General features: G+C 43.7%; 1 protein-coding gene across 3 annotated transcripts in view; it reads left to right on the forward strand.

The window, feature by feature from the left end:
* LOC143830353 (cytosolic phospholipase A2 epsilon-like) overlaps positions 1–25,228 on the forward strand; it is a 73,514-nt gene that overhangs the window by 21,516 nt on the left and 26,770 nt on the right. For all 3 annotated transcript variants that reach the window (XM_077322768.1, XM_077322769.1, XM_077322767.1), the window contains 4 exons: positions 904–973; positions 12,582–12,718; positions 14,795–14,926; positions 16,406–16,446. In XM_077322768.1, coding sequence (XP_077178883.1) covers positions 904–973; positions 12,582–12,718; positions 14,795–14,926; positions 16,406–16,446 — 380 coding nt within the window. The remainder of the gene's footprint in view (positions 1–903; positions 974–12,581; positions 12,719–14,794; positions 14,927–16,405; positions 16,447–25,228) is intronic.

Below are 25,228 nucleotides of genomic sequence, written 5' to 3' on the forward strand. Positions count from 1 at the left end.
ACTTAGCATATAATCACCAAGATTACTGAATAGCATATATTGCACCACTCATGACATGTTATGAATTTCCAGTTTATATAATACTAGGTTTAAGGCCCTCTGTAGGCCAAATACAGAGGGCGCTAGCGGGTGGGCGGCTAGGTGCGGGAGGCAGGCCGGTGGAGGGGTGGGGAGTGACGGGCTTAGAAGTGGCTGGGGCAACCCCCTGCCCCCCATCCCTGGCGAAACATCTTTTGCCTGTCCCCATCCCTGCCCCCTTCCTCACCTTCTCTCCCCCGCGAGATCCCGGCTTCGGCGCTGCCCTCGGAACAGGGTGGCCATGGTGGGCCTGCTCTGGGGGCCGTGTTGAAGCCTCCCCTGGCTGCCCCCCTCTCCCATGAGTCCCCAGCTGTGGCGCGGCTCTTGGAGCAGGGCCACCATGGCGGGCTGGCTCCAAGGGTCGCACTCCCCCACCTGCTATCTCCCCCGCGAGTCCCCGGGCGTCGGCACAGGACTCTGAGTAGGCCCGCAGTGTCCCTGTTGTGGTGGGCGTGCTTCAAGGCCCGGGGTGAAGCCTCCCCTCGGCGGCCGCCTACCTGGCTTGTCCCGCAGGGACTTGCAGAGGGGCCAATTGGAAGGTGTTTCACGCCTTCTGATTGGCCCCTCTGTCGTCTGGGCAGGGCCAAGGGGCCAATCGGAAGGCACAGTGTGTGTACCTTCCAATTGGACCTTTGGCCCCGGACTGATCCGTGCCTTCTGATTCACCCCTCTGCTTGTCAGTCAGGGGGCAAGGGCCCAGTCCGAGAGTTTTGATCCCGGACTCGGCCCACCCCAACCACCTTTACTGTTTTATTAAGAGGAACAGATCTGTATGTGAACAAACTCATACATTGATGCTTATCTTATTTTTATTGTTACCAACAGAGGGAAACACCTTTCAGACTTCTCACAGTGAAAGTAATAAAAGCCAGAAATGTCCAGAAGGCAGACCCATGTGAGTATTTATGTTGTTATGCTGTGCTTCAAAAGAATTTGTCAATACTTAGTCCACAGATTTTAATCATCTGATGTACTTCTCCAGAGGATTCCATCGACTGGTCTTCAACATGGTTTCTGTCATCCTATTTCACTTGATTAAGCTTATTTGAAGAAAAAAGAAAAAAAGGGAGAAGAACTGGCTGCTATTTTTATAGCATATGGGAATACAGAACAAGATAGGATACTGCCAGGTTTCTGCAGCTCAGTAGAGAAAAGGGGTTCATTTACAAAAACTAATCCTAGTATACTATTATCTACAGTGACAATGAATGTAGTTATTTAAACTCTTCAAATTGTACCTTGCCACAGCACAGTCCACATGGCAGCTTAGTACGCATAACAAGATAGACCATATGGACCACAGTCTCTTTAATCATCCGCCTACGGTGCTCTTTAGTTTAACACTGCCATCCTAAACATGGCTTAGAACAGGGGTAGACAAACTGCAGCCCTCCAGATGTCCATGGACTACAATTCCCACGAGCCCCTGCCAGCGAATGCTGGCAGGGGTCGTGGGAATTGTAGTCCATGGACATCTGGAGGGCTGCAGTTTGACTACCCCTGGCTTAGAAGGTAGATTCAGCTGTATTGGTCAGGGGCAGCAGAACTGAGTTTGAGTCCTGTGGCACTCAAGGTTGGTCTTAAAGGTGCCACTGGACTCAAACTTTGTTTTATGACTTAGCAGAAAATAGTTCTCTTTAAGATTGCACTGTAACAGAACCAGGCCATGCATGCCTATTCAGAAATTAGTCCACTATGTTCAATGGTGCTCATTCCCAGGTGTGTGCATAACTATAATCACGTATCTAAGCACTTTGTTCTAATAAGGACTGATAATTTTGCCTCAGGTCTATGTCTAAAGATCAACTATATCTACTAACTATAAATGGGGACTATATGAAAACATTTCCTCAGCATAATGTTGTTGACTTTCCTGGGTTTGGAGAAACCTGAATGATGGATGAGTCAGCTGGAGGAATGAGCATCCTCAGATTATCTTCAGATACTCAGTGCCACTGATGGCAATCCCATTACTTTCCTGAGTTCATGGGCAGTGAATCAGGGTGGGATGATGAAGTTGGCTAGGCAAATACACCAACACAAATTCCTAAGGAATTTGAGTTAGGATTTAGATGGAAATACTGTGCTCCTAATTGCCGGATATTCGATCATTATGAATTATTTACACAGTACTGTACTGTATTACATCAATAGAGGATTATAGCTTTTATATTAGTAAGGGAAGTTAGCAATTGCAAAACAAATAGCAGAAGCCCAAGGAGGAACACAACACAGGTCCTTAAAATCCTGCTGCCATTTATATAGAGGATGAAAAAAAAAACCAAAACTGGTTATGAGTATCAGTTTGTGTTTTAAGTGGTGTCACATTGCTTCTGTCTGATCTACTGTTCTTTAAATCTCCCCTTGATTTCTTAGATCTTTTGGAACACATCTCTTGCTTTTTTATTGTCTTTATTTATTTAAACCAGTTATTACATTAGTTCTTTGTCTCTGTGTGAGTCACTGGAACCCTTCATTTAGACTTCTGATTCTGTCATTGTTTTTACTTCTGCTTCTCATTTCTCTTTTGCAAGGGTTTTCATTTCTTTTGTTTACAAGAATAATCTTTGCATATTCTTTCTTGATAGTATCTCTAATTTCAACCCATAGTTTTGATTCATTACTTGAACTTAGTATTGCAAAACTGTTCTTTACATGGATCTTAAATTCTTTAGCAATGTTGCTTAGATAATATTTTGGCACTATGAATGTTTTAGTGTTTTCCTTCAGCTTTATTATAATTTTTGATATTAACCATTCAGGGTCTATATCACAATCAGTGTCTGGTTTTGATTTAGCAGATAGAACTGAGCTTCTCTATCTTCTGTTTCCAATTATAGAATGGCTATCTGGTTGTTTCCATGTGTACAATTGTCGGGTTGCTCTAAACCTTTATTTATTTATTTTCTCAGATTTTTATACCACCTGCCCATACAGCCCAGGGCGGTTTACATGGGACCATTGTGGGATACATAGAACATTATACCTTAATAACAGTAACAACAATTATATCAATAACAATTCCAACAGTAAATAAAATTTTAACAGGTTACCATAATTAACACATCGAACAATTTCAATAGAACAAGTTTAACAGAGCCCCTAGAGAGGTCAGAAATGTTCAGATTATGGAGGATATGATTTGAGGGGGACCACCAGATGTTTATAGGTTGGATTAACCTCAGTTGAATGTCTAGTGGAAGAGCTCCCTTTTGCAGGCCCTGAGGAATTCTGGGAATTGGGGCAGGGCCCTGATCTCTTCATAGAACTTGTTCCACCAGGTAGGGGCCAGGACCGATAAGGTTGTGGCCCTTGTTGAGGTCCAATGTGCTTCTCTGGGGTTGGGGATCTGCAGTCACTTGGAGGTGGCAGAGCTTAAGGATCTGTGAAAGGTATAGGTAGGGAAGTGGTTTCTCAGGTACACTCTGCCCAGACTGCATATGGCCTTCAAAGTGCTTACCAGAACCTTAAGCCTGATCCAGAATTCAGTTGGGAGCCAGTTGAGTTGATGGAGTATTCGCCGGATGTGGTATCTCCATGGTGTATTTGTGAGGATCCTGGCCATAGCATTCTGAACTAAGGTTGGGTGCTTTGATGTCCGAAGTGGCCATTCTTGCCTGACGCAGCCAGCACCACGGTGCAGGGGGGAGGCGAAGGTGCCAGTGTACTGGCTGGGCACACACATGCAGGTGCTGACACCTCTCCTCCCCTTCACGCCACGGTGCTGGCTGCTTCAGGTGTGAACAGCTGCTTCAGATGCTGAAGCACCCAACCCTATTCTGAACCAATTGTAGTTTCCAGATCAAGGATAAGGGTAGGCCTACATACCCTTTTGTGAGTTGTAAAAATCCAGTCTAGAGGTGACTGTTGCATGGATCACTGTGGCTAACTATTCCTGTGTCTAGCTATTCCTGTACACTGAGAGTCGTCTGAAGTAACTCAGTGTTCTCCCCAAAGATGGCCATGGGGCCTCTAGTTCCATTTCTGTGTCTAAGGTAGGAGTGGAGTTGTGGAGCAGAGTCGAGATTTTATCTGCAAAATGGCTCACAAATGCCTTACAGCTAATAGCCAGTTGGCTGTTGTTTTGGCACCCTTCATTGAGGGTGGTGAGATCTTGAATTATCCTGAATAATTGAGCTGGGTGTGAGCACGCAGAGACGATACATGTCGAGTAAAAGTTTAACTTCACTGACTTCACTGCCATCTTTCATCTGCATTCTATAAGATGTTCTCGATTCTTCATCATGAGACTTACTCCAAACTTGCTCTAGTCATCTCAGTTCCCATTTCTTCCTGTGGAGCTCCTCAATATACCAGGGGGCTTGCCTGAGATGGGGGCAGAGAGGACGTCACCACATCTCATTGGTGGCGGCCAGCAATCTGTGATGCCAGTCACTGACTAGTTGTTCTAAAGAAGTGCCGGGAGGCATTGGGTCATGCAGAGCATTCAGGAATCCTATTGGATGCATAAGTCTCCATGGGTGAGCTGAAATCTGCTCGGTGCCCAACTGAGGGGGTGGTGGCAACCTTAGACAGGTCTTCAGGGCATAGTGGTCTGACCATTATTATTATTATTATCATCATCATCATTATTATTATTATTATTATTATTATTATTATTATTATTATTATTATTATTATTATTATTATTATTATTATTATTATTATATTTCTAGCCCACCACTCCCAATGGCTCGTGGCAGGTTACAACATCTATAAAAGCCCCAATAAAATTCCATTAACCCCAACTAGAACAGTCCCAAAATGACCAGAAGCGGCAGACTAAATCTAACTAAACTCGCTCACTATCCATCAAGGGGGGTGGGTGGGGATGATGACCATAAATTTGCCTAAGAATAACCCGGGGTGTGTGTGTCCAGATCTTCCTTAGTGCGCCGGCTTCTACCATAGACCTGGTGGAAGAGTTCCATCTTACAGACCCTGCTGAAAGCTTCCGCAGGGCCTGCAGCTCTTCCGGGAGCTCATTCCACCAGGTAGGGGCCTGGACTGAAAAGGCCCTGGCCGTGGTTGAGGCCAGACGCACTTCTCAGGGGCCAATATGGCAGTAGTTGTTACTGGATCCACATGTAACCCTGCACCAAAAATGAGTTCCAGGGTATGGCCTGCCAGGTGGGAAGGGCCAACAACAAACTGCAAGAGCCTTAGTGTCACCATGGTTGACACCAGATCTAGCCCATTGCCGGAGAACAGCAGTTCCGCAAGGAAATTAAAGTCCCCAAGAATCAGCATGCTAGGGTACTGTAACGTCCAGGAGGCAGCCGCCTCCAGCAGGGCTGGCAGGGCATTTGGGGGTGCATTGGGTGCATGATACACCAGCCAGATGGCCACAGTCTCAGTTGTGCCCCACCCGAGGCCAAGAGGCCAACACGGTCATTTCCTGGGATTTTCGGTGCAGGGAGATCTTATCATCAGGATTGCTATTCCTCCTCTTCACCCCACAGTCCATGACTTGATGATGGATGGAGAATCCGGCAGGGGCTAGTTGTTTGAAAGTGACTGTTTCACCATCTCTGGTCCAGGTTTCCATCAGGCACACCAGGTCTGCCCCCTACTCTGCAAAATAGGCTTGCAGGGTGGAGGCTTTGTTGTTGCACAGCATCAGTGTTGGAGGTCGGTTCAACTTTGCCTCTACCCTAGTGGCCTGAGAGATGGGGCGGAGGTTAGATGGGGCCTGAGCATGATCGTATCTCAAGCCCCTTCTTTTCTCCAACCTCCTCCCACTGCTGTCTCTGCCTTTCCCCCTTATTATTGGGATCCCTTTGGGTCCTCTATTGATGTTATGGTTGTGATTGTTTCTGATGTTCGTGGGCTATCCATGTCTGATGTTTTGCTGACTCTTCTTCAGATTGCTAACAGTTCAGTTTCTAGGGAGCTTGTACCCTCGTTTCCTTGCTTAAGTTCCTTTGAATTTGGTTTTTTGCTTCGTGATTATACATGCTTCACAACAACCTGTCTTCTTCACAGAATTCTATATATCACGCTTCTGCTTCATTTCATGCCCTTGAAGGAATTATTCCCTTGGATTGGAGGTAGCTCTGCCAATTTAACAATAGCTCCGCCGATTTAACATGTTCTTATCCCAGTTTTTCCAACAATATTTGATTCTTTGTTGTTTCTTTTCTGTTCAACTATGACCTAAACAAGATGTACAGATAATCAATTCAAAATTTTCAGAGTGAAAATGTCCTAATCCAGTCCACTTCCGCTCACTTATTCCTAGCACTGAAATCTTATCCATTTAGTGTCTCTTAATAATTGTGAAATAGCTTTGGGGGATGAATGGTCCAGCCTCTCCTTGGCCAATCAGGGTGCAGCCAGCTGCACCCTGATTGCCCCTGCCCCTACAAATCCAGCCCTCCCTGTCCGAGTTGGAATAGGGTCAATCAGGGTGCCACCAGCTGCACTCTGATGGGCCCTGCCCCTACAGCTCCCACCCTCCCTCACCAAGCCCTCACCCCTTGCCTCACAGACATGCCTAGCTGTTAGAGCCAGGCATGTCTGTGACTCCGCTGCTCCACTTGCAGGGCCCCAGGTAAGAGGCCGGCCATGTGGGGGGGGGGAAGGGAGCACTTCCCCAAATCCTGGAAAGCACACCCGTGGCCTTGCAGAGGGCCCGGTTGTGCTTTCCAGGCTCCCCGGAAAGCCATTCGGCTGCAGGGTGTGGGTGGGGGCAAGGGACCACTTCCCAAAGGCATGGAAAGTACACCTGCGGCCTCATAGAGGCCCCAGGTGTGCTTTCCAGGTCCCCAGGATGCCATCCAGCTAGGGGGGGGGGACAGAGGGAGCACTTCCCAAAGCCCTGGAAAGCATGCCCGGGACCATTGGGGGGCGTGGGGGAGAGGGAGTACTTCCTGGGGCCTGGCAAGCACACCCAGGGTGTCGCAGAGGCCCCTGGGAAGCACTCCCTCTCCCTCTCCCTCACCCCCCACCCCCTCAGCGCTTCCTGGAGGCCTGGAAAGCATCCAGGAAGCTCACGGGGAGGACCCCTTCAAAGCCCATTCTTATGAATGTGCTTTGAAGCTAATGTTTAAATGTTATGTTTCTTGTTTTTGTATATGCAGAACAGCTATGGACTTTCCTTTTACATCCATTCACATCAACAATTTGATGTCTTTTTGACATTAAACCAGGTATATCATTAAGAATAGCATTATTCATACTTGTCTTCTGCTTTCCCCCAGTAGCTAAGTACAGGGGGACTTAATATAGTGGGAGGAGTTTCAGAGATCAATTCTACTGTCTCTATTATGCCAAAATCCAGGAGTGTAGCAGTGTTGGTCTGAAGCAGTAGAACTAAGTTTGAGTCCAGTGGCATCTTTACGACCAACAAGTTTTATTCAAAGTACTAGTAATCAAGCCCGCTGTAATAAAAATACAGCGGGCGCTAGGCAAGGGAGCCCCCGGCAGTCGCGCAGAGCGCGGCTGCTGGGGGCTCCCTTGGGCGGTGGCCTGACGCGGCGAGAGGCGCTTTGCAGGGGGCAGTTGCTTCCTTGTCGGCAGGGCGGGAATCGGCCGGGCCAATTGGCAGGCGCTTCACGATGGTCTGTCCGGAGGAAGGGGCCAATCGGCACCCTTCCTCATCCCGGACAGAGCCCGCCCTAACTTCTCCCACAAAGCCCTTACGGCTTTATTTAGTCTGCGGCGCCCGTGGCGCTGCAGGCTGTGTTAAGATAAGCTTTAGTGTGCATACCGTGGAGGGGAGTATCCTCAACCATTTCATATAGGTTAAGAGAATGGTTGAGAAAATTCAGTTTCACTTTATCTGACAAAGTGTTCATGCACATAAAAGCTTATACTTTGAATAAAACGTTGTTAGTCTTAAAGATGGCAGTGGACTCAAACTTTTTTATGTGACACCAAAGCATTTTTATTTACTTTAAAAATGATGACTTTCTCCCAGTTTTAGACACAAGGAGGCTTATAATAATAAATTAGCAAAAAATAAAACATTAAAACAATACATTAAAGTCTATCTAATACTTTAATTGTTGTTGTTAGGTGCAAAGTCGTGTCCAACCCATCATGACCGCATGGACAATGATCCTCCAGGCCTTCCTGTCCTCTACCACAGCGGTCCGCAAGCTTACGCTCGCTGTGGACCACTGCTCCGGAGTCTGGGGAGAGGGCAGCCCGGCGCCCAGCGCAAACGCGCCTGCGTGGACTGCCGTGCACGCGCATTTGCACCCGGCAGGGGCGCAAACGCGCATGCGTGGCAGTCCGCGCAGGCGCATTTGCGCTGCCACCATGCCGGCGGCTGCGGCTCCCCCTCCCGGCCCCTCTGGGCCGCGAGCAAATCGGCCGCTAAAGCTAAAGTGGCCGATTAGCTTGCGGCTCGGCAAGCTTCTCTTCTCTTCCCTCCCCTCCCGAAGCGAGAAGCTTGCCGGGCCGCGAGCTAATCGGCTGCTTTGGCGGCCAATTTGCTCGCGGCCTGGCGAACTTCTCGCTTTGGGGGGGAGGGAAGAAGGAGCCGCAGCCATTGGGGACCACTGCTCTACCATTCCCCGGAGTTCATTTAAGTTCGCACCAACTGTTTCGGGGACTCCAGCCAGCCACTTCATTCTCTGTCGTCCCCTTCTTCTTTTGCTCTCAATCGCTCCCAGCATTAGGCTCCTCTCCAGGGTGTCCTTCCTTCTCATGAGGTGGCCAAAGTATTTGAGTTTCATCTGGCCTTCTAAGGAGAAGTCTGGACTGATCTCCTCTAGCAGTGTTCTCCAACCCACAAGCTGCGAACCAGTACCGGGCCGTAGAGCCCTCAGTACTGGGCCGCAGTGGGAGGGAGGGAGGCGCAGGCGCCGGTGGGCACAAACACACAGGCGTGGCAGATTTGCTGGTGCCTCCCTCTCCCCCCTGGTCCCTGGGCCTCCCTCTCCCCCCTGGTCCCTGGGCCTCCCTCTCCCCCCTGGTCCCTGGCCCGAAAAAGGTTGGGGACCATTGTCCTCTAGGATTGTTCGCCTTGCAGTCCAATGGACTCTCAAGTCTTCTCCAGCACCGGAGTTCAAAAGCCTCAATTCTTTGACGTTCGGCTTTCCTTATGGTCCAACTTTCGCAGCCATACATTGCAACTGGGAAGACCATAGCTTTGACTAGACGCACTTTTGTTGCCAGGGTGATGTCTCTGCTTTTGAGGATGCTGTCTAGATTTGCCATAGCTTTCCTCCCCAGGAGCAAGCGTCTTTTAATTTCTTTGCTGCAGTCCCCATCTGCAGTGATCTTGGAGCCGAGGAAAATAAAATCTGTCACTATCTCCATTTCTTCCCCATCTATTTGCCAGGAAATACTTCAGTAATTTAATTAGCACGTGCTAACACTTGTCACTGGTTCCCTTGCTGTACTAAAATGCATGATTTTCATCTTTTCCATTATAAGTTGCAGCCTTGCAAAATAAATCCTTACAACATTGTCAGCCTCCATGTACCTCAAAATATGACCTCCTCTTTTAGGCTTTTGAATATTAGAAAACTTAGATTTTTAAAATCCATTGGAATAGGCTCACTTAGTCAAATGGACATACCCCAGTTTTTCTAAAAATGCCCTTCACCAAAAATTATATTGTACTGTAGTCAATTGTATGTAGCAAACCTTTTCTCTTTTATTATACTATTGTTTAAATGTGCTCTGTCTCTTATGACTGCTCCTGCCACCTTTTGTTTTAGGGCCCAGAGTTTGAGGGTGCATGTCTCCCAACAAGTGCAATACATCCAGAATATTTTTAGTAGCATAAAATATGTGTCATCCATATTATACTTTGTATACAGCTTGGTGTAGTGGTTAGGAACATGGACTTCTAATCTGGCGAACCAGGTTTGATTCCATGCTCCTCCACATGCAACTAGCTGGGAGACCTTGGGCTCGCCACAGCACTGATAAATCTGTTCTGACCAAGCAGTGATATCAGGGCTCTCTCAGCCTCACCCACCCCACAGGGTGTCTGTTGTGGGGAGAGGAATGTGAAGGTGATTGGAAGCGGCTTTGAGCCTCCTTTGGATAGAGAAAAATGGCACATAAGAACCAACTCGTCGTCTTCTCCTCCTCCTCCTTTTCTGCCACCGCCACTGCCCAGGTCATCGAATGGACTAGATGGCCTATATGGCTGATCCTGCGTTGAGCAGGGGGTTGGACTAGATGGCCTGTATGGCCCCTTCCAACTCTATGATTCTATGATTCTATGAATCTTGTTTCATCAGCTAGACCTATAAGACTAATGTTACTCTTTGATATCACAAGAGAAACATAGGAAACATGTGCCCATATCTTTAAGTTGTACAGTAAGATATTTATAAGGTGTCATCCCTGCATCTCCCACTTTAAAGGCATAAGCAACTAAAAGCAACTCTATGAATGACTGAAGCCAGTGAAATGTAAGGTTTGAGTCGTTTGGCTAGCAGAGGTTTGGGTAGTGACTGCTTTTGTATATTGCTTGTAAAGTAGCTGAACTTTGCAATGTTTGAAACATTTAGTTGAGAGATTGGCATTCATGACGTGGCATCAATTAAGTAGCGTGGGATTAGAACTGTGGCAGTCTCAGCTGCTCAGTTTTCCTGTGAGTACACACCCACCAGGATTTTGTAAGACATTGATACTGAAACAGGTTTGGGAAGTAGGGTGCAATTTTTAAAAAATAATTAATGGCCTAGGTATTAAGTATACAACTCCCTTTGAAAAACAATCAGCAATGTTTGTTATTGCATCGCTGCAAATCACAGCCATCAAGTGATGCATTGTGATTCACTAATGGTCAGTTATCCGTAACGTGCACATTGTTTTTGCTGACACATCTGAGGCTTGGCAAACCCTTAAGCCTTGAGAAAGAATGCCTGATTAACAAAGCACTTGCCAGGAAATAGAAAACCAAGATTGCATGACAAACAATTATAACAGTCCCTGTCAATAGCAGATGGGCAGTTCAAACACTTACAAAATAATGATGTGCTTAAAAACAAAAAACAACAAACAAAAACAAAAAAGCCTTTGGCAGAAAATCATGTGCTACATAAAATGAGATTTTAGTACCTCCATGACATTTTGGCTAGTTTGAGTTGTAAAGACTTATTCACTGTAAGTTTAGCTATATCCATTGTGGGATCCAAGATGGGTTAGTAGACAGGGCCAAGTCACAAATGAAAAGAGCAATGCAATAATAAGATAAACTGTTCTTTCTGTTCTTTCATTTGGTAAACTGTCCCCCCCCCTGAATGCCCCAAGAGTGCAATTTCCATATCTTGAAAACCACTATCTTCATTTTTTGTCAAGATTAAATAAAGACACCTGAAAAACTAAGCATGTAAAATACAGGTAGCTGTAAGGGTTCCTCAGCAGGAATAAAAGCAACTCGGAGATAGCAGGTTATTCCCCCCTCCAGCAAAATATAACATGGGATAAATAATATAGACACATCATAAATTCCTTCACCTCATGGAAATGTTGTGTGAGATATAAATTGTTTATTCCACGGCCAGACATATCCGCTGTCCCTCACATGCAGAGTTCCCCTTTCTCTGCACACTTCTCACCAATGTATACTGTCTTATCTGTTCCACTACATATTTCTGGTAAGGCCTTGGAGGAGGAGCATGTCTCATAGTTTAAGTGCCACTCGGCGCCTAACACCCACTCAGGGTGGTTGCCCTGTCCCTGAGTGCCTCCTCCTCTAACCAGCTTGCCTGTCTGTCCAGCAGCCAGCCAATCAGCTTCTCTCTGCCACCCCTGACCACCCCCTCCTCCTTCCACGTCCCTCTGAGGCTTGGAGGCTGCCCCTGCCAGGCTTGGAGAGCTGCCCCTGCCAGTGAGTTCCCTAACAGCTGCTTGCAGCTTTTCCAGGTCCTGAGGAGAGGGGGAGGCACTCTGCAGAGTTCTTCCAGTCCACCTCCCTAATCTAGTGCCCATTGGTGTAGCCAGTTTGGTGTAGTGGTTAGGAATGCGGACTTCTAATCTGGCACGCCAGGTTAGATTCTGCACTCCCCCACGTGCAGCCAGCAGGGTGACCTTGGGCTAGCCACAGCACTGATAAAGCTGTTCTGACCGAGCAGTGATATCAGGGCTCTTTCAGCCTCACCCACCTTACAGGGTGTCTGTTGTGGGGAGAGGGAAGGGAAGGCGACTGTAGGCCACTTTGAGCCTCCTTCGGGTAGAGAAAAGCGGCATATAAGAACCAACTCTTCTTCTTCTTCTTCTTCTTCTTCTTCTTCTTCTTCTTCTTCTTCTTCTTCTTCTTCTTCTTCTTATTATTATTATTATTATTATTATTATTATTATTATTATTATTTGTATTCCTGAATGCAACACGCTCGCCCCCTAGTTACAATTAACAACAACAAAATGACACCAAATCCTCTCCCATTCCTCTTTAGCTAAGCAGTGAAGCAACACAAAACACTCTGGTGTGAAACAGCTCAGACTGACAATAGTACCACCTAAAGGCTGGTAATACTCCAAATGCCCCAGTGTTGCAAGACCGCTATTTATAAATGATCTTTTTCTTATAGTTACCGAGTCCGATTGCTATGTGACTGTGTCACTGCCAACTGCTTCATCTGAACAAGCCCGGACAGCAACTGTCCATAATACAAAAGATCCAGTGTGGAATCAATCTTTCTGCTACAGGATTGACAGTCGTATAAAGGTAAGGATATTAGCCAAATTATGTGAGAGGTTGGGTAACTAGCATCAAAGGATCGTTGCCTGTGTTTACGCGATCGATTTCACCCATAGGAACACAAGGCAGACACAGTGGTAAATGGTAAAACAACAAGTATAAGCTTTACTGCAAAGAAAATAACAAAACCACAAAAATAGCTAACATACCTAAAAACAGTCGTGTAGAAAAGAGAAAGAAGGGTAGAAGAGAAGGCTTGGTATAATTGCCTGTCCAAAGAATGGAGAGTCAGAGGAAAGCAACAAGAACCAATGTGGGAGGTTCCAATGGGTCCTGAGTTGGAAAGCACTCAGGGTGGCTGTCTGATGCCATGATTTATATGGGGTTTTGGGGAGGAGGGTACGTGACAAGACTCAGGTGAACACATGATTGGAATTTTCCATGGGTCAGGATGTTGGACAATGTCCTGGCTGGGTACGGAGATGGCTAGAGATGGGCTTAAACAAAGGTGTTAATGTGTCTAAGGAAGAGAGCCATCATGTCTCAATGGGTTCAGCAGCGTGCTCCCTAAGGGAGGTTGACTGACGTCACATCCATCTACATGGCTGTTTGAGGGAGTGCGCCAGTAGATGTTCCACATCAAAAAAGAAGATGTTTGTTCTTCTACCCTGCTTTTCACTGCCTCAAAGTGGCTTACAATTGCCTTCCTTTTCCTCTCCCCACAACAGACACCCTGTGAGGTGGGTGATGCTGAGACTGCCTTGAAATTTCTGCTTTGTCAGAACAGCTTTATCAGTTCCATGGCAAGCCCAAGGTCTCCCAGGTGGCTGCATGTCGGGGCACAGAATCAAACCCGGCTCGCCAGATTAGAAATCCGTACTCCTAACCACTACACCAAGCTGGCTCCCACTTAAGAGATATCAGCACAAATTTCAGTCTGCTTTTCCAATTAGTAATGTCATTTCTGTTTCAACGTTTTATCTTTAGTATAAAAATAGCAATTTGACTCAACATAAATATAATAGGCAAAATTCGAACAATTATTTGTATTATTTTTCCTCACAGAAGAATAGCCTAAATATAAAACAATGCTGTTTCAAATGACACTTCTTTCTTTTATTCTAGCTTAAATTACAACTCTGTCTCACAAATATATTATCTGGAAAAGATAAACTTCTTAAACCAGTGTGTCGTATTAATTCTTCAATTGCTTTTTTGTTTCATTGCCAAGGTTGCTACTAGGATTCCCAGTCAAAGATTACTTATGTTCTCCCTCCGTTCACTACCTAGACTCAACAAAAATAATTTAAAACATATCTGACTTACCCAGATTTTTTGACTGTGGTTGACCAGGGTCCCTTTCATGTAGACTGTCTAAAAGAGAATTGTACATGAAGCTTGAAACGATGGGCCAGGAAGTGCTGACAAAGCATACAACATATGTTCAAATATATCCAGATGTAATTTAATTTCCGAGCCATTCTCCATTCCTCTTTGTTGTTGTTAGGTGCGAAGTCATGTCTGACCCATCGCGACCCCACGGACAATGATCCTCCAGGCCTTTTTGTCCTCTACCATTCCCCGGAGTCCATTTAAGTTTGCACCTACTGCTTCAGTGATTCCATCCAGCCACCTCATTCTCTGTTGTCCCCTTCTTCTTTTGCCCTCAATCGCTCCCAGCATTAGGCTCTTCTCCAGGGAGTCCTTCCTTCTCATGAGGTGGCCAAAGTATTTGAGTTTCATCTTCAGGATCTGGCCTTCTAAGGAGCTGTCAGGGCTGATCTCTAGGACTGACTGGTTTGTTCGCCTAGCAGTCCAAGGGACTCGCAAGAGTCTTCTCCAACACCAGAGTTCAAAAGCCTCAATTCTTTGACACTCGGCCTTCCTTATGGTCCAACTTTCGCAGCCATACATTGCAACTAGGAATACCATAGCCTTGACTAAACGCACTTTTGTTGGCAGGGTGATGTCTCTTCCATTCCTCTTATACCTAAGCCAATGTAAAATTCAGTTCTGGCCTCCAGTTTTCCTTCTTGAGTTCTCTGAAACTCAAAATACAGTCTTTCAAAAATTTCTGTTACCAGACTATGCTTCTGTTACTAGAATGTTCTGCAACTGAAAATCTGTGATGAAGATACTTTCACCAAAGATGATGAGCTCTACACAGTTCTCTTTGATGTCGCTAAACTGCAGCCTGGAAAAACTAGCCGTGTCACCTTCAAGTTGAACCCACAAGTGAGTGGTGATATTAGAGGGGGAAATATATGATGAAACAAAGGCATGCCTAGTTTTGCCATACTTTTGAATTTCCACATGATAAAGTTCAGAGAGACCCAGGAAGCCAGAGAGACTGTTGGTATGCAGAAGTGCTAGCTTCAACGACACCTTCAAGAGCAACAAGATTTTTGGAGCATGAGCTTTTGAGAGTAAGATATTTCCAGTATAGATAAAATGAATTTATTTTATTTTATTTCAGGACCATTCTCTTTTCCTCTTATAGCTAAGTAAATGGAAAACACCTATTCTGGACCGCAGTTTTCTGTCTCTGAAACTCAGAATACCGACTATCTAATAAAGGCAACTTTGAGTCTTGAAAGCTCATACCCTGCAAATCTTGTTGGTCTTCTCTAAAATGCTATTGGACTTGAATATAATTGTTCCATGTGTCTAGCTATCTATTTTTTTAAAAAAACGGAGGCCTAGTTACACTGTTTGAAGGGTTTAAAGATACTATATTTTGATCTTTGAAATCATGGGCTATCCAGGCATTTGTTTTATTAGTGGGGCAAAAATAAAATGGACATAAGGGAACTTACTGAAAACTCTGTCCTATCACTGATCACATTATTAGATGATGAAATATGAAGTTGTAAAACAAGTCACCAAAGATTAATGGTTATTGCATTCCCTATTATATCACAAAACGTTGCAAAATGGAACATTTGCACTTGCCCAAGAGTTCTTCTACAAGAGCAAACGCAAGAAAGATATTACAAGTAGCCCTTGTGCAACTTGACTATGGTCTGTCTTGTGTTTCTGCTTGTACAAGACATAGTTCAAGGTACATTTTAGCAACTTCCTTTCCCAGTAATTGTCTTTCTTCAATCAAATCATATGATACCTGCAGACTGGCCTGCAATGATGACATTAATTTTGATTTTGTATACTTCAAAAATGAACAGAAATTCTTATTTGATCTTAAATCAATGCCTTGAGCAGAGAAAACTGCTCTAAGTAAATTTTCTCTTCTGCTGTTGCATCATGGGGTCCAATTTGGTCATGGTGTTTCTGTAAAACACCCTATTTGATGCTCCTTTCTGCTGTCTTTGAAGTCCCTTATTTTTGTAGCACTAAATAAAAGTAGAATTATGCCTTTAAAACTGAGACACATTTAAAAAAAATGAAATATCCCCTTCAGCAAAAATACAAACAAGTAATTTTCATGATAAGCTTTCCAATTCATAATAAGCCTGCAAAATATGAAAACTCCATAGAATTAATGCATGGGAAACAACCTGGACAAGACAACCAGAAAGGGTATTATATATCATATATGCAATGTGCGCAGTGACGTGAAAAAGATATTGTGAAAAGCTGCTATATTCATGTACTTGGCAGTTAATAATGAGGGCAAATGCCAAGAGTAGTATTAACAGGTACTTGAAAATGGAAAGAAATATTGCATAAGTTATCTTTTCCCCACTTTATTTCCAGACATGGGAAGAGTTGGAAGTAGAATTTGCGTTGCAGTACATGTGAGTACAAGTCGACATTACAGAGAATGTACATTATCAATTGTGTGCAGAATAGGCCCAGGTCTCCGGTGGCTACCAGCAGGAATGGGGGGAGGGGAATGGTTGCCAGGTCCGACTCGGAGACCCCCAACAATTTGGGTATGGAGCCTGGGAAAGACAGGGTACAATGCCATAGAGTCTACCTTCCAAGGCATCCATTTTCTCCAGGGGAACTGATCTGAGTAGTCTGGAGATGAGCTGAAATTCTGGGGGATCCCCAGGTCCCACCTGGTGCTTGGCATCCTTATTGTGGAGCCTCATGCAAGATGCAGGGGGGAAAAAACTAGACATCTGAGGCCTGGAAGGGATTGGCAGAGGAGCATTTGTAGCCTTGCTCATTTAGGGGTGTGTGTGAAGGACACAAGTGAGTAGGGTGTTCTGTGGATCTGCTTGAAGTTCGGACCCTGTTGAGTGGCTGGGGCTTTGGAGGCTGTTTCTGCAGGTTTTTGCCTTGAAGCATTGGTGAGATGGGGGTTGTTAAGAAACCAGAGCCAGAGTGATGCTCAGCTGCTTCTCAGCAGAATGGCTGAGCCTGTGACTCCAGCTGGGAAAAAGTTGACATAATTCAAAACTCGACAGGTTTTTGAAAACTTGAAATTAAATGATAATTCTAAAACTTCTTGGGGAAAATTCGGGTTGATAAATTAGAATGAAGCTTTATAATGTCCAAGTAAGCCTGAAATTGGTAGATTATCTTGTTTTACTCAAAATGCAATAATGAGGCATGATGATGTCAGTCATCAGATGGTGCCTTTGTCTATGTAGGCATGCCGCCTTCACTAGGGTGTCTGTGGGCTGAATGAATGATAGATAGGCTACCTATACCAGTCTTTTCCAGCCTTTTGATTGTGAAGGAGTCCCTGAAATAATTCTGCAGGCTTCAAAGAACCCTGGAAGTGATGTCAGCTGGCCGTGCCTCCCTGCCATGCTCCCTGGAGGTGACATGGCCTCAGGAGTGGCATCACTCCCCGCAATAACAGGCTGGCTCGAGGAGAACTGGGTGGGAGGAAAGGATGTGATTCAAGGCAGGAGGAGGCACACAGGCTCCATCCCTTCTCTGGTGCAGAAATAAGGTGATGAGAGTTTAACATTGGTAAAGCGGGACAGCATTGACCGGGGGGGGGGGGGGGTCTTGATTAAAAATTTGGTCTATATGGAGCAACAAAAAGTTTCATAGAACGCATAGTATTGTAATGTATATTTTTTAGTTTTGTAATGTATATTTTTTAATAGTATTGTAATGTATATTTTTAAATTTGAACATAAATACAATTCGCCAGGTACCCCCAGATGTCCCTCCAAAAGTGGGACTATCTGGTCACCTTATGCAGAAACCACAAAGAATCCATGCTTGGGAGGGGAAGGGGGAACAATGGAAGCAGCCACCCCCATAGCTCATGGCTGAGTCCATCAAGGCAGGAGGGAAAGCAGACAGTTGGAGTTTCAATTTATTGTGGAAGAACACAGAATTTAGTTCTGAATAAATGTAATGTGGTTTTGGGGGGGGGGCGGAGAGAGAGGGTTGGTAAAATAAACATTTGAGATAATTCAAATATCTGCATTAATATGTTTAAAAATCTGTTTCATCTGTACCTGGGACAGCAAAAAAAGCATATCAACTCACTGTATGTTTTACTTGTGATATTAACACCTGGGTCACACTCTAGTGTCCTGAGAATTGCTTTTGATATTACATTTTCTCTTCTAAAGTTTTGATGCATGCAGGGAATTAGCCTGAAGATATTTAGAGGTGTTGTCTTTGAGATGTCAAAAAGAAAGAAACAAAGCACCAAATGCATAACTTGCAAAGAAAGCGCTAAGATCTTTGAGAGACAGAGGTCAAATATGGTATTCTTTAAACACCAACAATACTTTAATGTGGAGAAAATATGAACACAATGATCTCAATTTTATTATTTTCACTATATATACGTACATTGGGTAAGTATGATTGGCCGCAATTTCCCATCGTAGGTGCAAGGGAAAACAAGCCGAACTTCTGCCTCTGCTCCTTGGCTTGTCAATCACAGCAAGCCACCAATCACAGCACAGCAGTTCTCTCATGGACTGAAACTTTCTCCCTCCCCACCCCCGGCCACAATATATATATATATATATATATATATATATATATATATATATATATATATATATATATATATATATATATATATATATATATATATATATATATATATATATATATATATATATATATATATATATATATATATATATATATATATATATATATATATATATATATATATATATATATATATTTATAAAAAGGCATTTTCACATTGCGATCCAGTAATGCTATAACACAAATGCATCTTTAATAAAATCAGCACTGACCCATTGCTATGGAGAAACACCAGAACAATACAGCATCACTCCCCCTTTTAGAATGCTAGTGTTTTTTGCAATTTATTTCTGTCTGGGTGGATTTTTGTGATGCTGAACATTGTCCCTGGAGGCCAAGAAGACATTTTGTGCTAATGGTTGGCTTTAAATCAAGCTGCTCATACCCCTGTATGATTGGGAGGAGGCAGCTCGAACACCCCCCCCCCCCCCTTTCCCAGCTCATTTCCCAGAAAACGCAAACGGGGCTGTGTTTTGCCTTCCTGATCCCAAGAAGACCGTGGACACTTTCACATTGGATAATGTACGTTTGCGGTCATGCTGCAACACAGACCTCGCCATTAAAAAAAAAATTACCCAAAGCAGGAAATGGAGAGGGAATGGCAGGAGTGAGGGCCAGACAAAGCTGTCGAGACTATTGCACATTTCCTCTTCCATACAGTCTTATCCTTTGTTGCTCACTGGTGGTTTGCGTGATTTAGAGTGGTAAATCCAGTTTCCTGAATTCCTGAAATCACAATTTAAAAATGGCCAAATCACCACCTGGCTACTGGACAGCCTTAGGATGTTGGTGACATCATTTGGAGGCTGCCCACATGCGACAGCAGTCCAGGAACATTTTCCTCGTGCAGAAATGGCCACAGTAAAACTATTACACGGTACTGGTCGTCTTATGTCATATTGTCACCTGGCAATATGTCACCTGGCACATAGTATTTTCTTTGATCAGTATAAGACCTGAGTCTTTGCCAGAGTCATAGAATGTGATCCACATGATTGCTTCTGACCATTTGGAGCAGCTTTACCAAGGCTGGTCCACAGAATGCTTTTATCATCAACAACTAAGTCAAGAAACTCTATATGTAGGCCAGGTCTGCTCAAAGGTTACGATGCCCCTGAAGGCAGTGGTGGAGGAGGTGAGTTCTTTTTTTCTTTAGGTAGTTGACGGGTGTGCTTTGTACTCATGTAATAGTCTGTTGTGTTTTATTAATGCTGATGATATCCTTTTTTTTGCTATTAGGGCCCATGGAAATGGACGTCGGGTGGCTCCTGCGGCAACTAATACGAACACTAGTTTTCTGACTTCAGCATCACGTTGGGCCAGTTGGGTTCGCAATATCAACATCCCCAGACCTCCTGGCTTTTGATGAAGCACATAAAGTTTTAAATGGCACCTCACATTTAGAATTTGTCTAAATAATCTTTAAAGGCATGAAGCTGTCCTTTGGCTGAATTGGTACTTTGGAGTTGAACTAGAAGATTAAGCGGTTCACTTGAAACAGCAGGTAACAGGTGTCATGGAATGACTTCTTAGCTTGTGTCATATGACGATTGCTGACTAAACTGGTTGTATGGTGGCCTCCTGGTGCTGCTCAGGTCACTTAAGAACCATTGTGGACTGAACACATGGAGCTGTGATTCGGGGGATCTGGATGCACTGAGTGAACACTTCAGATCCTCAAAGGCCCAGATGGATGATGGACTTCTTGTGAATGATTCCATCTTAATTTCACATCTCATTTTCTTTCAGGCAAATTGGGAGCTAAACACTTTTATGAATATCTAAATCAGAAGCAACAAGAAAGTAACAATACAGTACAGAAATAATGTAAATAAATGTATAAAAGATATGTGAGCATAAAGAAAGGTTAAACTTTTATTGTTTGTGGTTTTTATTAAAATCAATAAATTGTAATTTTAAAAATTCTGTTATAGTATTAGTATTGTCTTTCTTGCATTTTTATTATCACTTTGATAAGAAATCACATTTATTTTTTTACCCCTGGCTATGCGATTTCCCCCCTAGCCATTAAACCCGTTCCAGCTTTATTTTAAAGTGAAATAAATGTCTTGCTATTGATAGAAATACTCCAGAAGCAAACCACTGTAGACATGGAGTTGAAATCTCATACAACTCTCACATCTAAGGATCAGCAAAATTGGAAGCTGATGAAGTAAGAAAGTATTTAAGTTGGACCCAGTATGAATTTGCCTGAAGCATTCTGAAACAGGTTTTGTTAGAACAGCACTTAAAAACACTTCTGAAGGCTAACTCCAGGCTATTTTTGCTGTACATCAGAGGGAGATAGAGCAAAACTAAACTGGTTTCTTTGTGTAATTATTGCTTGTCAGCAGATTATGTAGGCCAGATAATATCCCACAATGTGCCACTCTTTGTTATCATAGTGAAGTTTAAATTTTTCTTTCAGTAGTATTTAATTTCATTAAAGGATTTCTCTCTCTCTCTGAACACTACATTGCATGTATTGGGAGCTAAATTCTGTATTCTTTTACAATACATTACAACACCAACTCTCTGGTTCTGAACAAATATGTACTGCTCCTTCCCAAATCCTCATCCATTTTGAGCACTAGAAAATTAAAGATTCCTTTAAAATAAGCCCTGTTGTTTTGCAATTCCTGGCCAATATCAGCAATTATTTCAGGTCTCTTTACACAATTACTGAAATGTGAATCTCCAGCCCAACTTGCATTTCTCATCTGACTTGGGACTCACTTTAAAACTGTGGTAGTGGGAATTTAGCTGTGGAGCATAGTGTAGCAGCAGCAGCAGCAGCAGCAGCAGAGACTTCAATTTTCCCTCCCTTCCCTTTTGCTGTACTTTTGCTGGGGAAAAATTGCTGCCGAATGAAGGGCTGCCAGTGGAAAGCCACATGTTACTGTTAAGGAGACAAATCATCCCCTTCAGGGGGAAGGTGAGAGCCAGTTTGGTGTAGTGGTTAGGAGTTAGGAGTGCGGACTTCTAATCTGGCATGCCGGGTTCGATTCTGCGCTCCCCCACATGCAACCAGCTGGGTGACCTTGGGCTCGTCACGGCACTGATAAAACCTGTTCTGACCGGGCAGTGATATCAGGGCTCTCTCAGCCTCACCCACCCCACAGGGTGTCTGTTGTGGGGAGAGGAATGGGAAGGCGACTGTAAGCCGCTTTGAACCTCCTTCGGGTAGGGAAAAGCGGCATATAAGAACCAACTCTTCTTCTTCTTCTTCTTCACACGAAAGTGGTGCAGGATGGGAAGGAGGGAAGGGAGAACCCTCTCCAATCATCACACCATGCTTTGGAGCAAATTTGCCTTCCCCATCTTAGATGAGACATGAAATGTGGGAGGGGTTTGTAGGAACCGCCAACCTGAATTGTATTCCATATGTCATGCAAGGACACCCTTAATCCATGGGCTGGTTGTGTCTTTCAGGCAGCCTGGAACACATGAGTTCAAAGGAAGCTCACCATGTTTCTTGAGTTTCTTACAGTAATGATGTGAAGCTGTTACCTTTTAAACAATTACCCTGTACAGTTCAATGGAATAAACAACATGAAAGACACATTAAATTAGAACAACACAGCTAGAAAGCATTTATTTTGCCAAGACCTTCAAACTGCCCCAAAACTCACTGAAAGAGCTCAGTTGGAACCTCTCTGAAAAGCCAGCTAGAAACCACTAGAGCAGGCTGTTCTGGGAGGTGTTCCACAACTATGGAGCAAGATTGCCTGAGGTTTTACATCTAAAGTTCGGGAAGTGAGGTAAGAAGAGAGTGGATGTCTGAGAAGATGGACACCACAGCCAATTCTTTTTTTTAGGCAAGACATAGAATCCAGTCTCAATGATGAATGTGTAAAAAAATACAACTGTGAGGCCCAGACAGTTCTGAGATGGTGGAATGGATTGCTACTGGAGAGTGTAAGTGGAAGACCATAATGTTGATAATGTTCCTTTTACTTATCCCCTACTCCTATACATAGAAGACTGGCACAACAGGCTAATCTTTTTCCTGGTCTGCTATGTTTGCCCTACCCCCCCCCCACATTTTAAAAATGAGGCAAGGCAGCATATTAAAATGACATCCCTGACTGTGATTTGAAGTGATGTAGTTCACCCTAATGTATAAGATTTTTCTGTCTTATTTTGCTGCATGTTTAGGTTAGATCAAAATGAACTTATTCTTAGATATCCAGTTGTGAAATAAGAACCATCTTTGCATGGTTGTACTGGATCCTTCCTGTTGATGAAGACAGTTGACTTGACTCTAGTTTTGCAAGGACCAGTTTGGTGTAGTGGTTAGGAGTGGCATCTTCTAATCTGGCAAGCCGGGTATGATTCTACACTCCCCCACATGCAGCCAGCTGGGTGACCTTGGGCTCGCCACAGCACTGATAAAGCAGTTCTGACGGAGCAGCAATATCAGGGCTCTCAGCCTCACCCACTTCACATGATGTCTGTTGTGGGGAGAGAGATGTTTTTTTTTCAGCAGTGGGCATACCACTGCTTCTTTTAGCCCTTCTGGAGGGGACAGGACAGAAGGGAGATTTGAATCTTCCCTGCTGCCACTTTGCCAAAGGCATGAAGAAAGTCCACCCATCCCACCTGGAGTGGCATGCCCGGTTTGAGGTGAGGCCAGCTGGGTGGTCAGTTCCCTATCCTGCAGGGCAGACCTTGTGAGGAGGAGAAGTGTTTGGAGGCAAAGAGACTGGAGGCGGGGATATGCCCTAACAGATTGGCAGTGGGATGGAACAATAGGAAGGCTGTTAAGACGAGAGGGAGCCAATCAGGGAATGAGGCTGAGGGAAGGTGGGTAGGCAGGCCCTAATAGATTGGCATTGTGACAAATCAACAGGAAGGCTGCTGAGAGGTAAGAAGTCAAGGAAAGTTTCCCCCCCCCCCTTCTTCAGGCCTCCTGTTTTGCATGCAGGGTTGCCCAGATAAGTAGTTAGCTAGCTAGCTACATTGCATTGGCCTCATTTGGGGTGTGCTTCGTCAGTTCATCATGTGTAATAAAAATTCTGGCATCATGTCAAGGCAGATGATAACTTTTATGACCTTTATAAAGTCACCTGCACACTATCAGTTACTCAAGTCCAAAGTGAGTGGACATTTTCAAAGCTAAAGATCATAAAGACAAGGCTAAGAAATTCACTGTCTGATGAGAACTTGGAAATGAATCATATATGTTGCTATCCATTAAAAGGAATTGTTAGATGAACTGGATGCAGAAGCAATTATTGATAGTGAATTCAAACCTAGTGAATTCAAACAACTGCTTTTAATATAGTGGACTGTATGAAATATGCTTTTGAACTACCTGTTAATGTGTAAAATGTTCACTGGAAGCAAACTATTTAAAATATCCTCTATTTATTTAAAAATTTAAAAAATAAAAATTCAATTATAACAATTTATATTTACATTTAGTTTCTCCTGCATACTTCCATTAATATGTACAATGTATGTACACTGTAAATACTAAAATATACATTTATTTTGTAAAAATTTTAATTGTGCCTTTTCCCCACTTATGTATTTTTGAAAATTGTATTTATTTCTTATAAAAATTAGATGAAAGCCTTATAGTTGTGGATGGGCCACCTTTGCCTCCTGGCAACTAATATTTTTAGACCCAGTCTGCTACTGAAACAGACAGTTTAATTTTGGCAGCCAATTCATTGTGATGGTAGAGATTCTTTCTAGCCCTGTCATTTTTAATATTTTTTAACATTTTGATAAATCTGGTATCAGTTTCCAAGTTTTGTTGTAGTTATTTTTTTTAAGATTGCAGTCACATTTATTCCCAAATATTTAATAGGATCTGTGGCTGTTGTGCACTCTGTGCTCTTTATAATATCTTCTTTTTATTGTGTTTAAAATTTCATTATCATTTTTATCGTTTTTCTGTTAATTTTAAAGCCTGATAAGAATTCAAATATTTCAATAAGTTCAATATGTTACATATTGTAACAAGTTTTGGAGACCCCAAACTGTTAGAACCATGTCATCTGCATACCTTTTCATTTTAAATTATACATTGTCCACTTTTATTGCCTTAATTCTGTCGTCTTGTCTAGTCTTTATAGTTAAAATCGCTATTGCTAGTATGAATAATAAAGGGTATAAAGGTCATCCTTCTTGTTCCCTTTTCAAATAACATGCCTTCTGTTAGTTTTCTGTTAATTAAAATTTTTGCTTGTTGGTTCAAATGTGTTCCATGCATCGAGTTCCAGAATGCATGACCACATCTCATATTTGGTAGAACATTCAGTAAGAAAGGTCATGTTGAATTCTCAAATGCTTTCTCTGCATCTAGAAATAGAAATGCTGCTTTCTTTTTCTTCTTATTTACAAACTAGCAAGAAAGCCCATTGCAACCAGGAATGCAATGGGCGCTAGGACCCAGGGGACACCGGGAGGTGCAGATCTCTCTGTGTCTCCCTCTCCCTCTCACTGCATGTCTCCCCATGTGCCTCACAGCAGGAGGCATAGTGGGTAATTAGGGTTCATTCTTAGGAGGGAAGCAGGGATGGTGTGCAGTTTGGGGCAGCTTTCTGTCTCTCCCTCCATCTTGTCTCTCTCTCCGTGGCAGCAGGA

The sequence above is a fragment of the Paroedura picta genome, chromosome 2 (assembly GCF_049243985.1).
Source record: "Paroedura picta isolate Pp20150507F chromosome 2, Ppicta_v3.0, whole genome shotgun sequence".
Classification (NCBI taxonomy): domain Eukaryota; kingdom Metazoa; phylum Chordata; class Lepidosauria; order Squamata; family Gekkonidae; genus Paroedura; species Paroedura picta.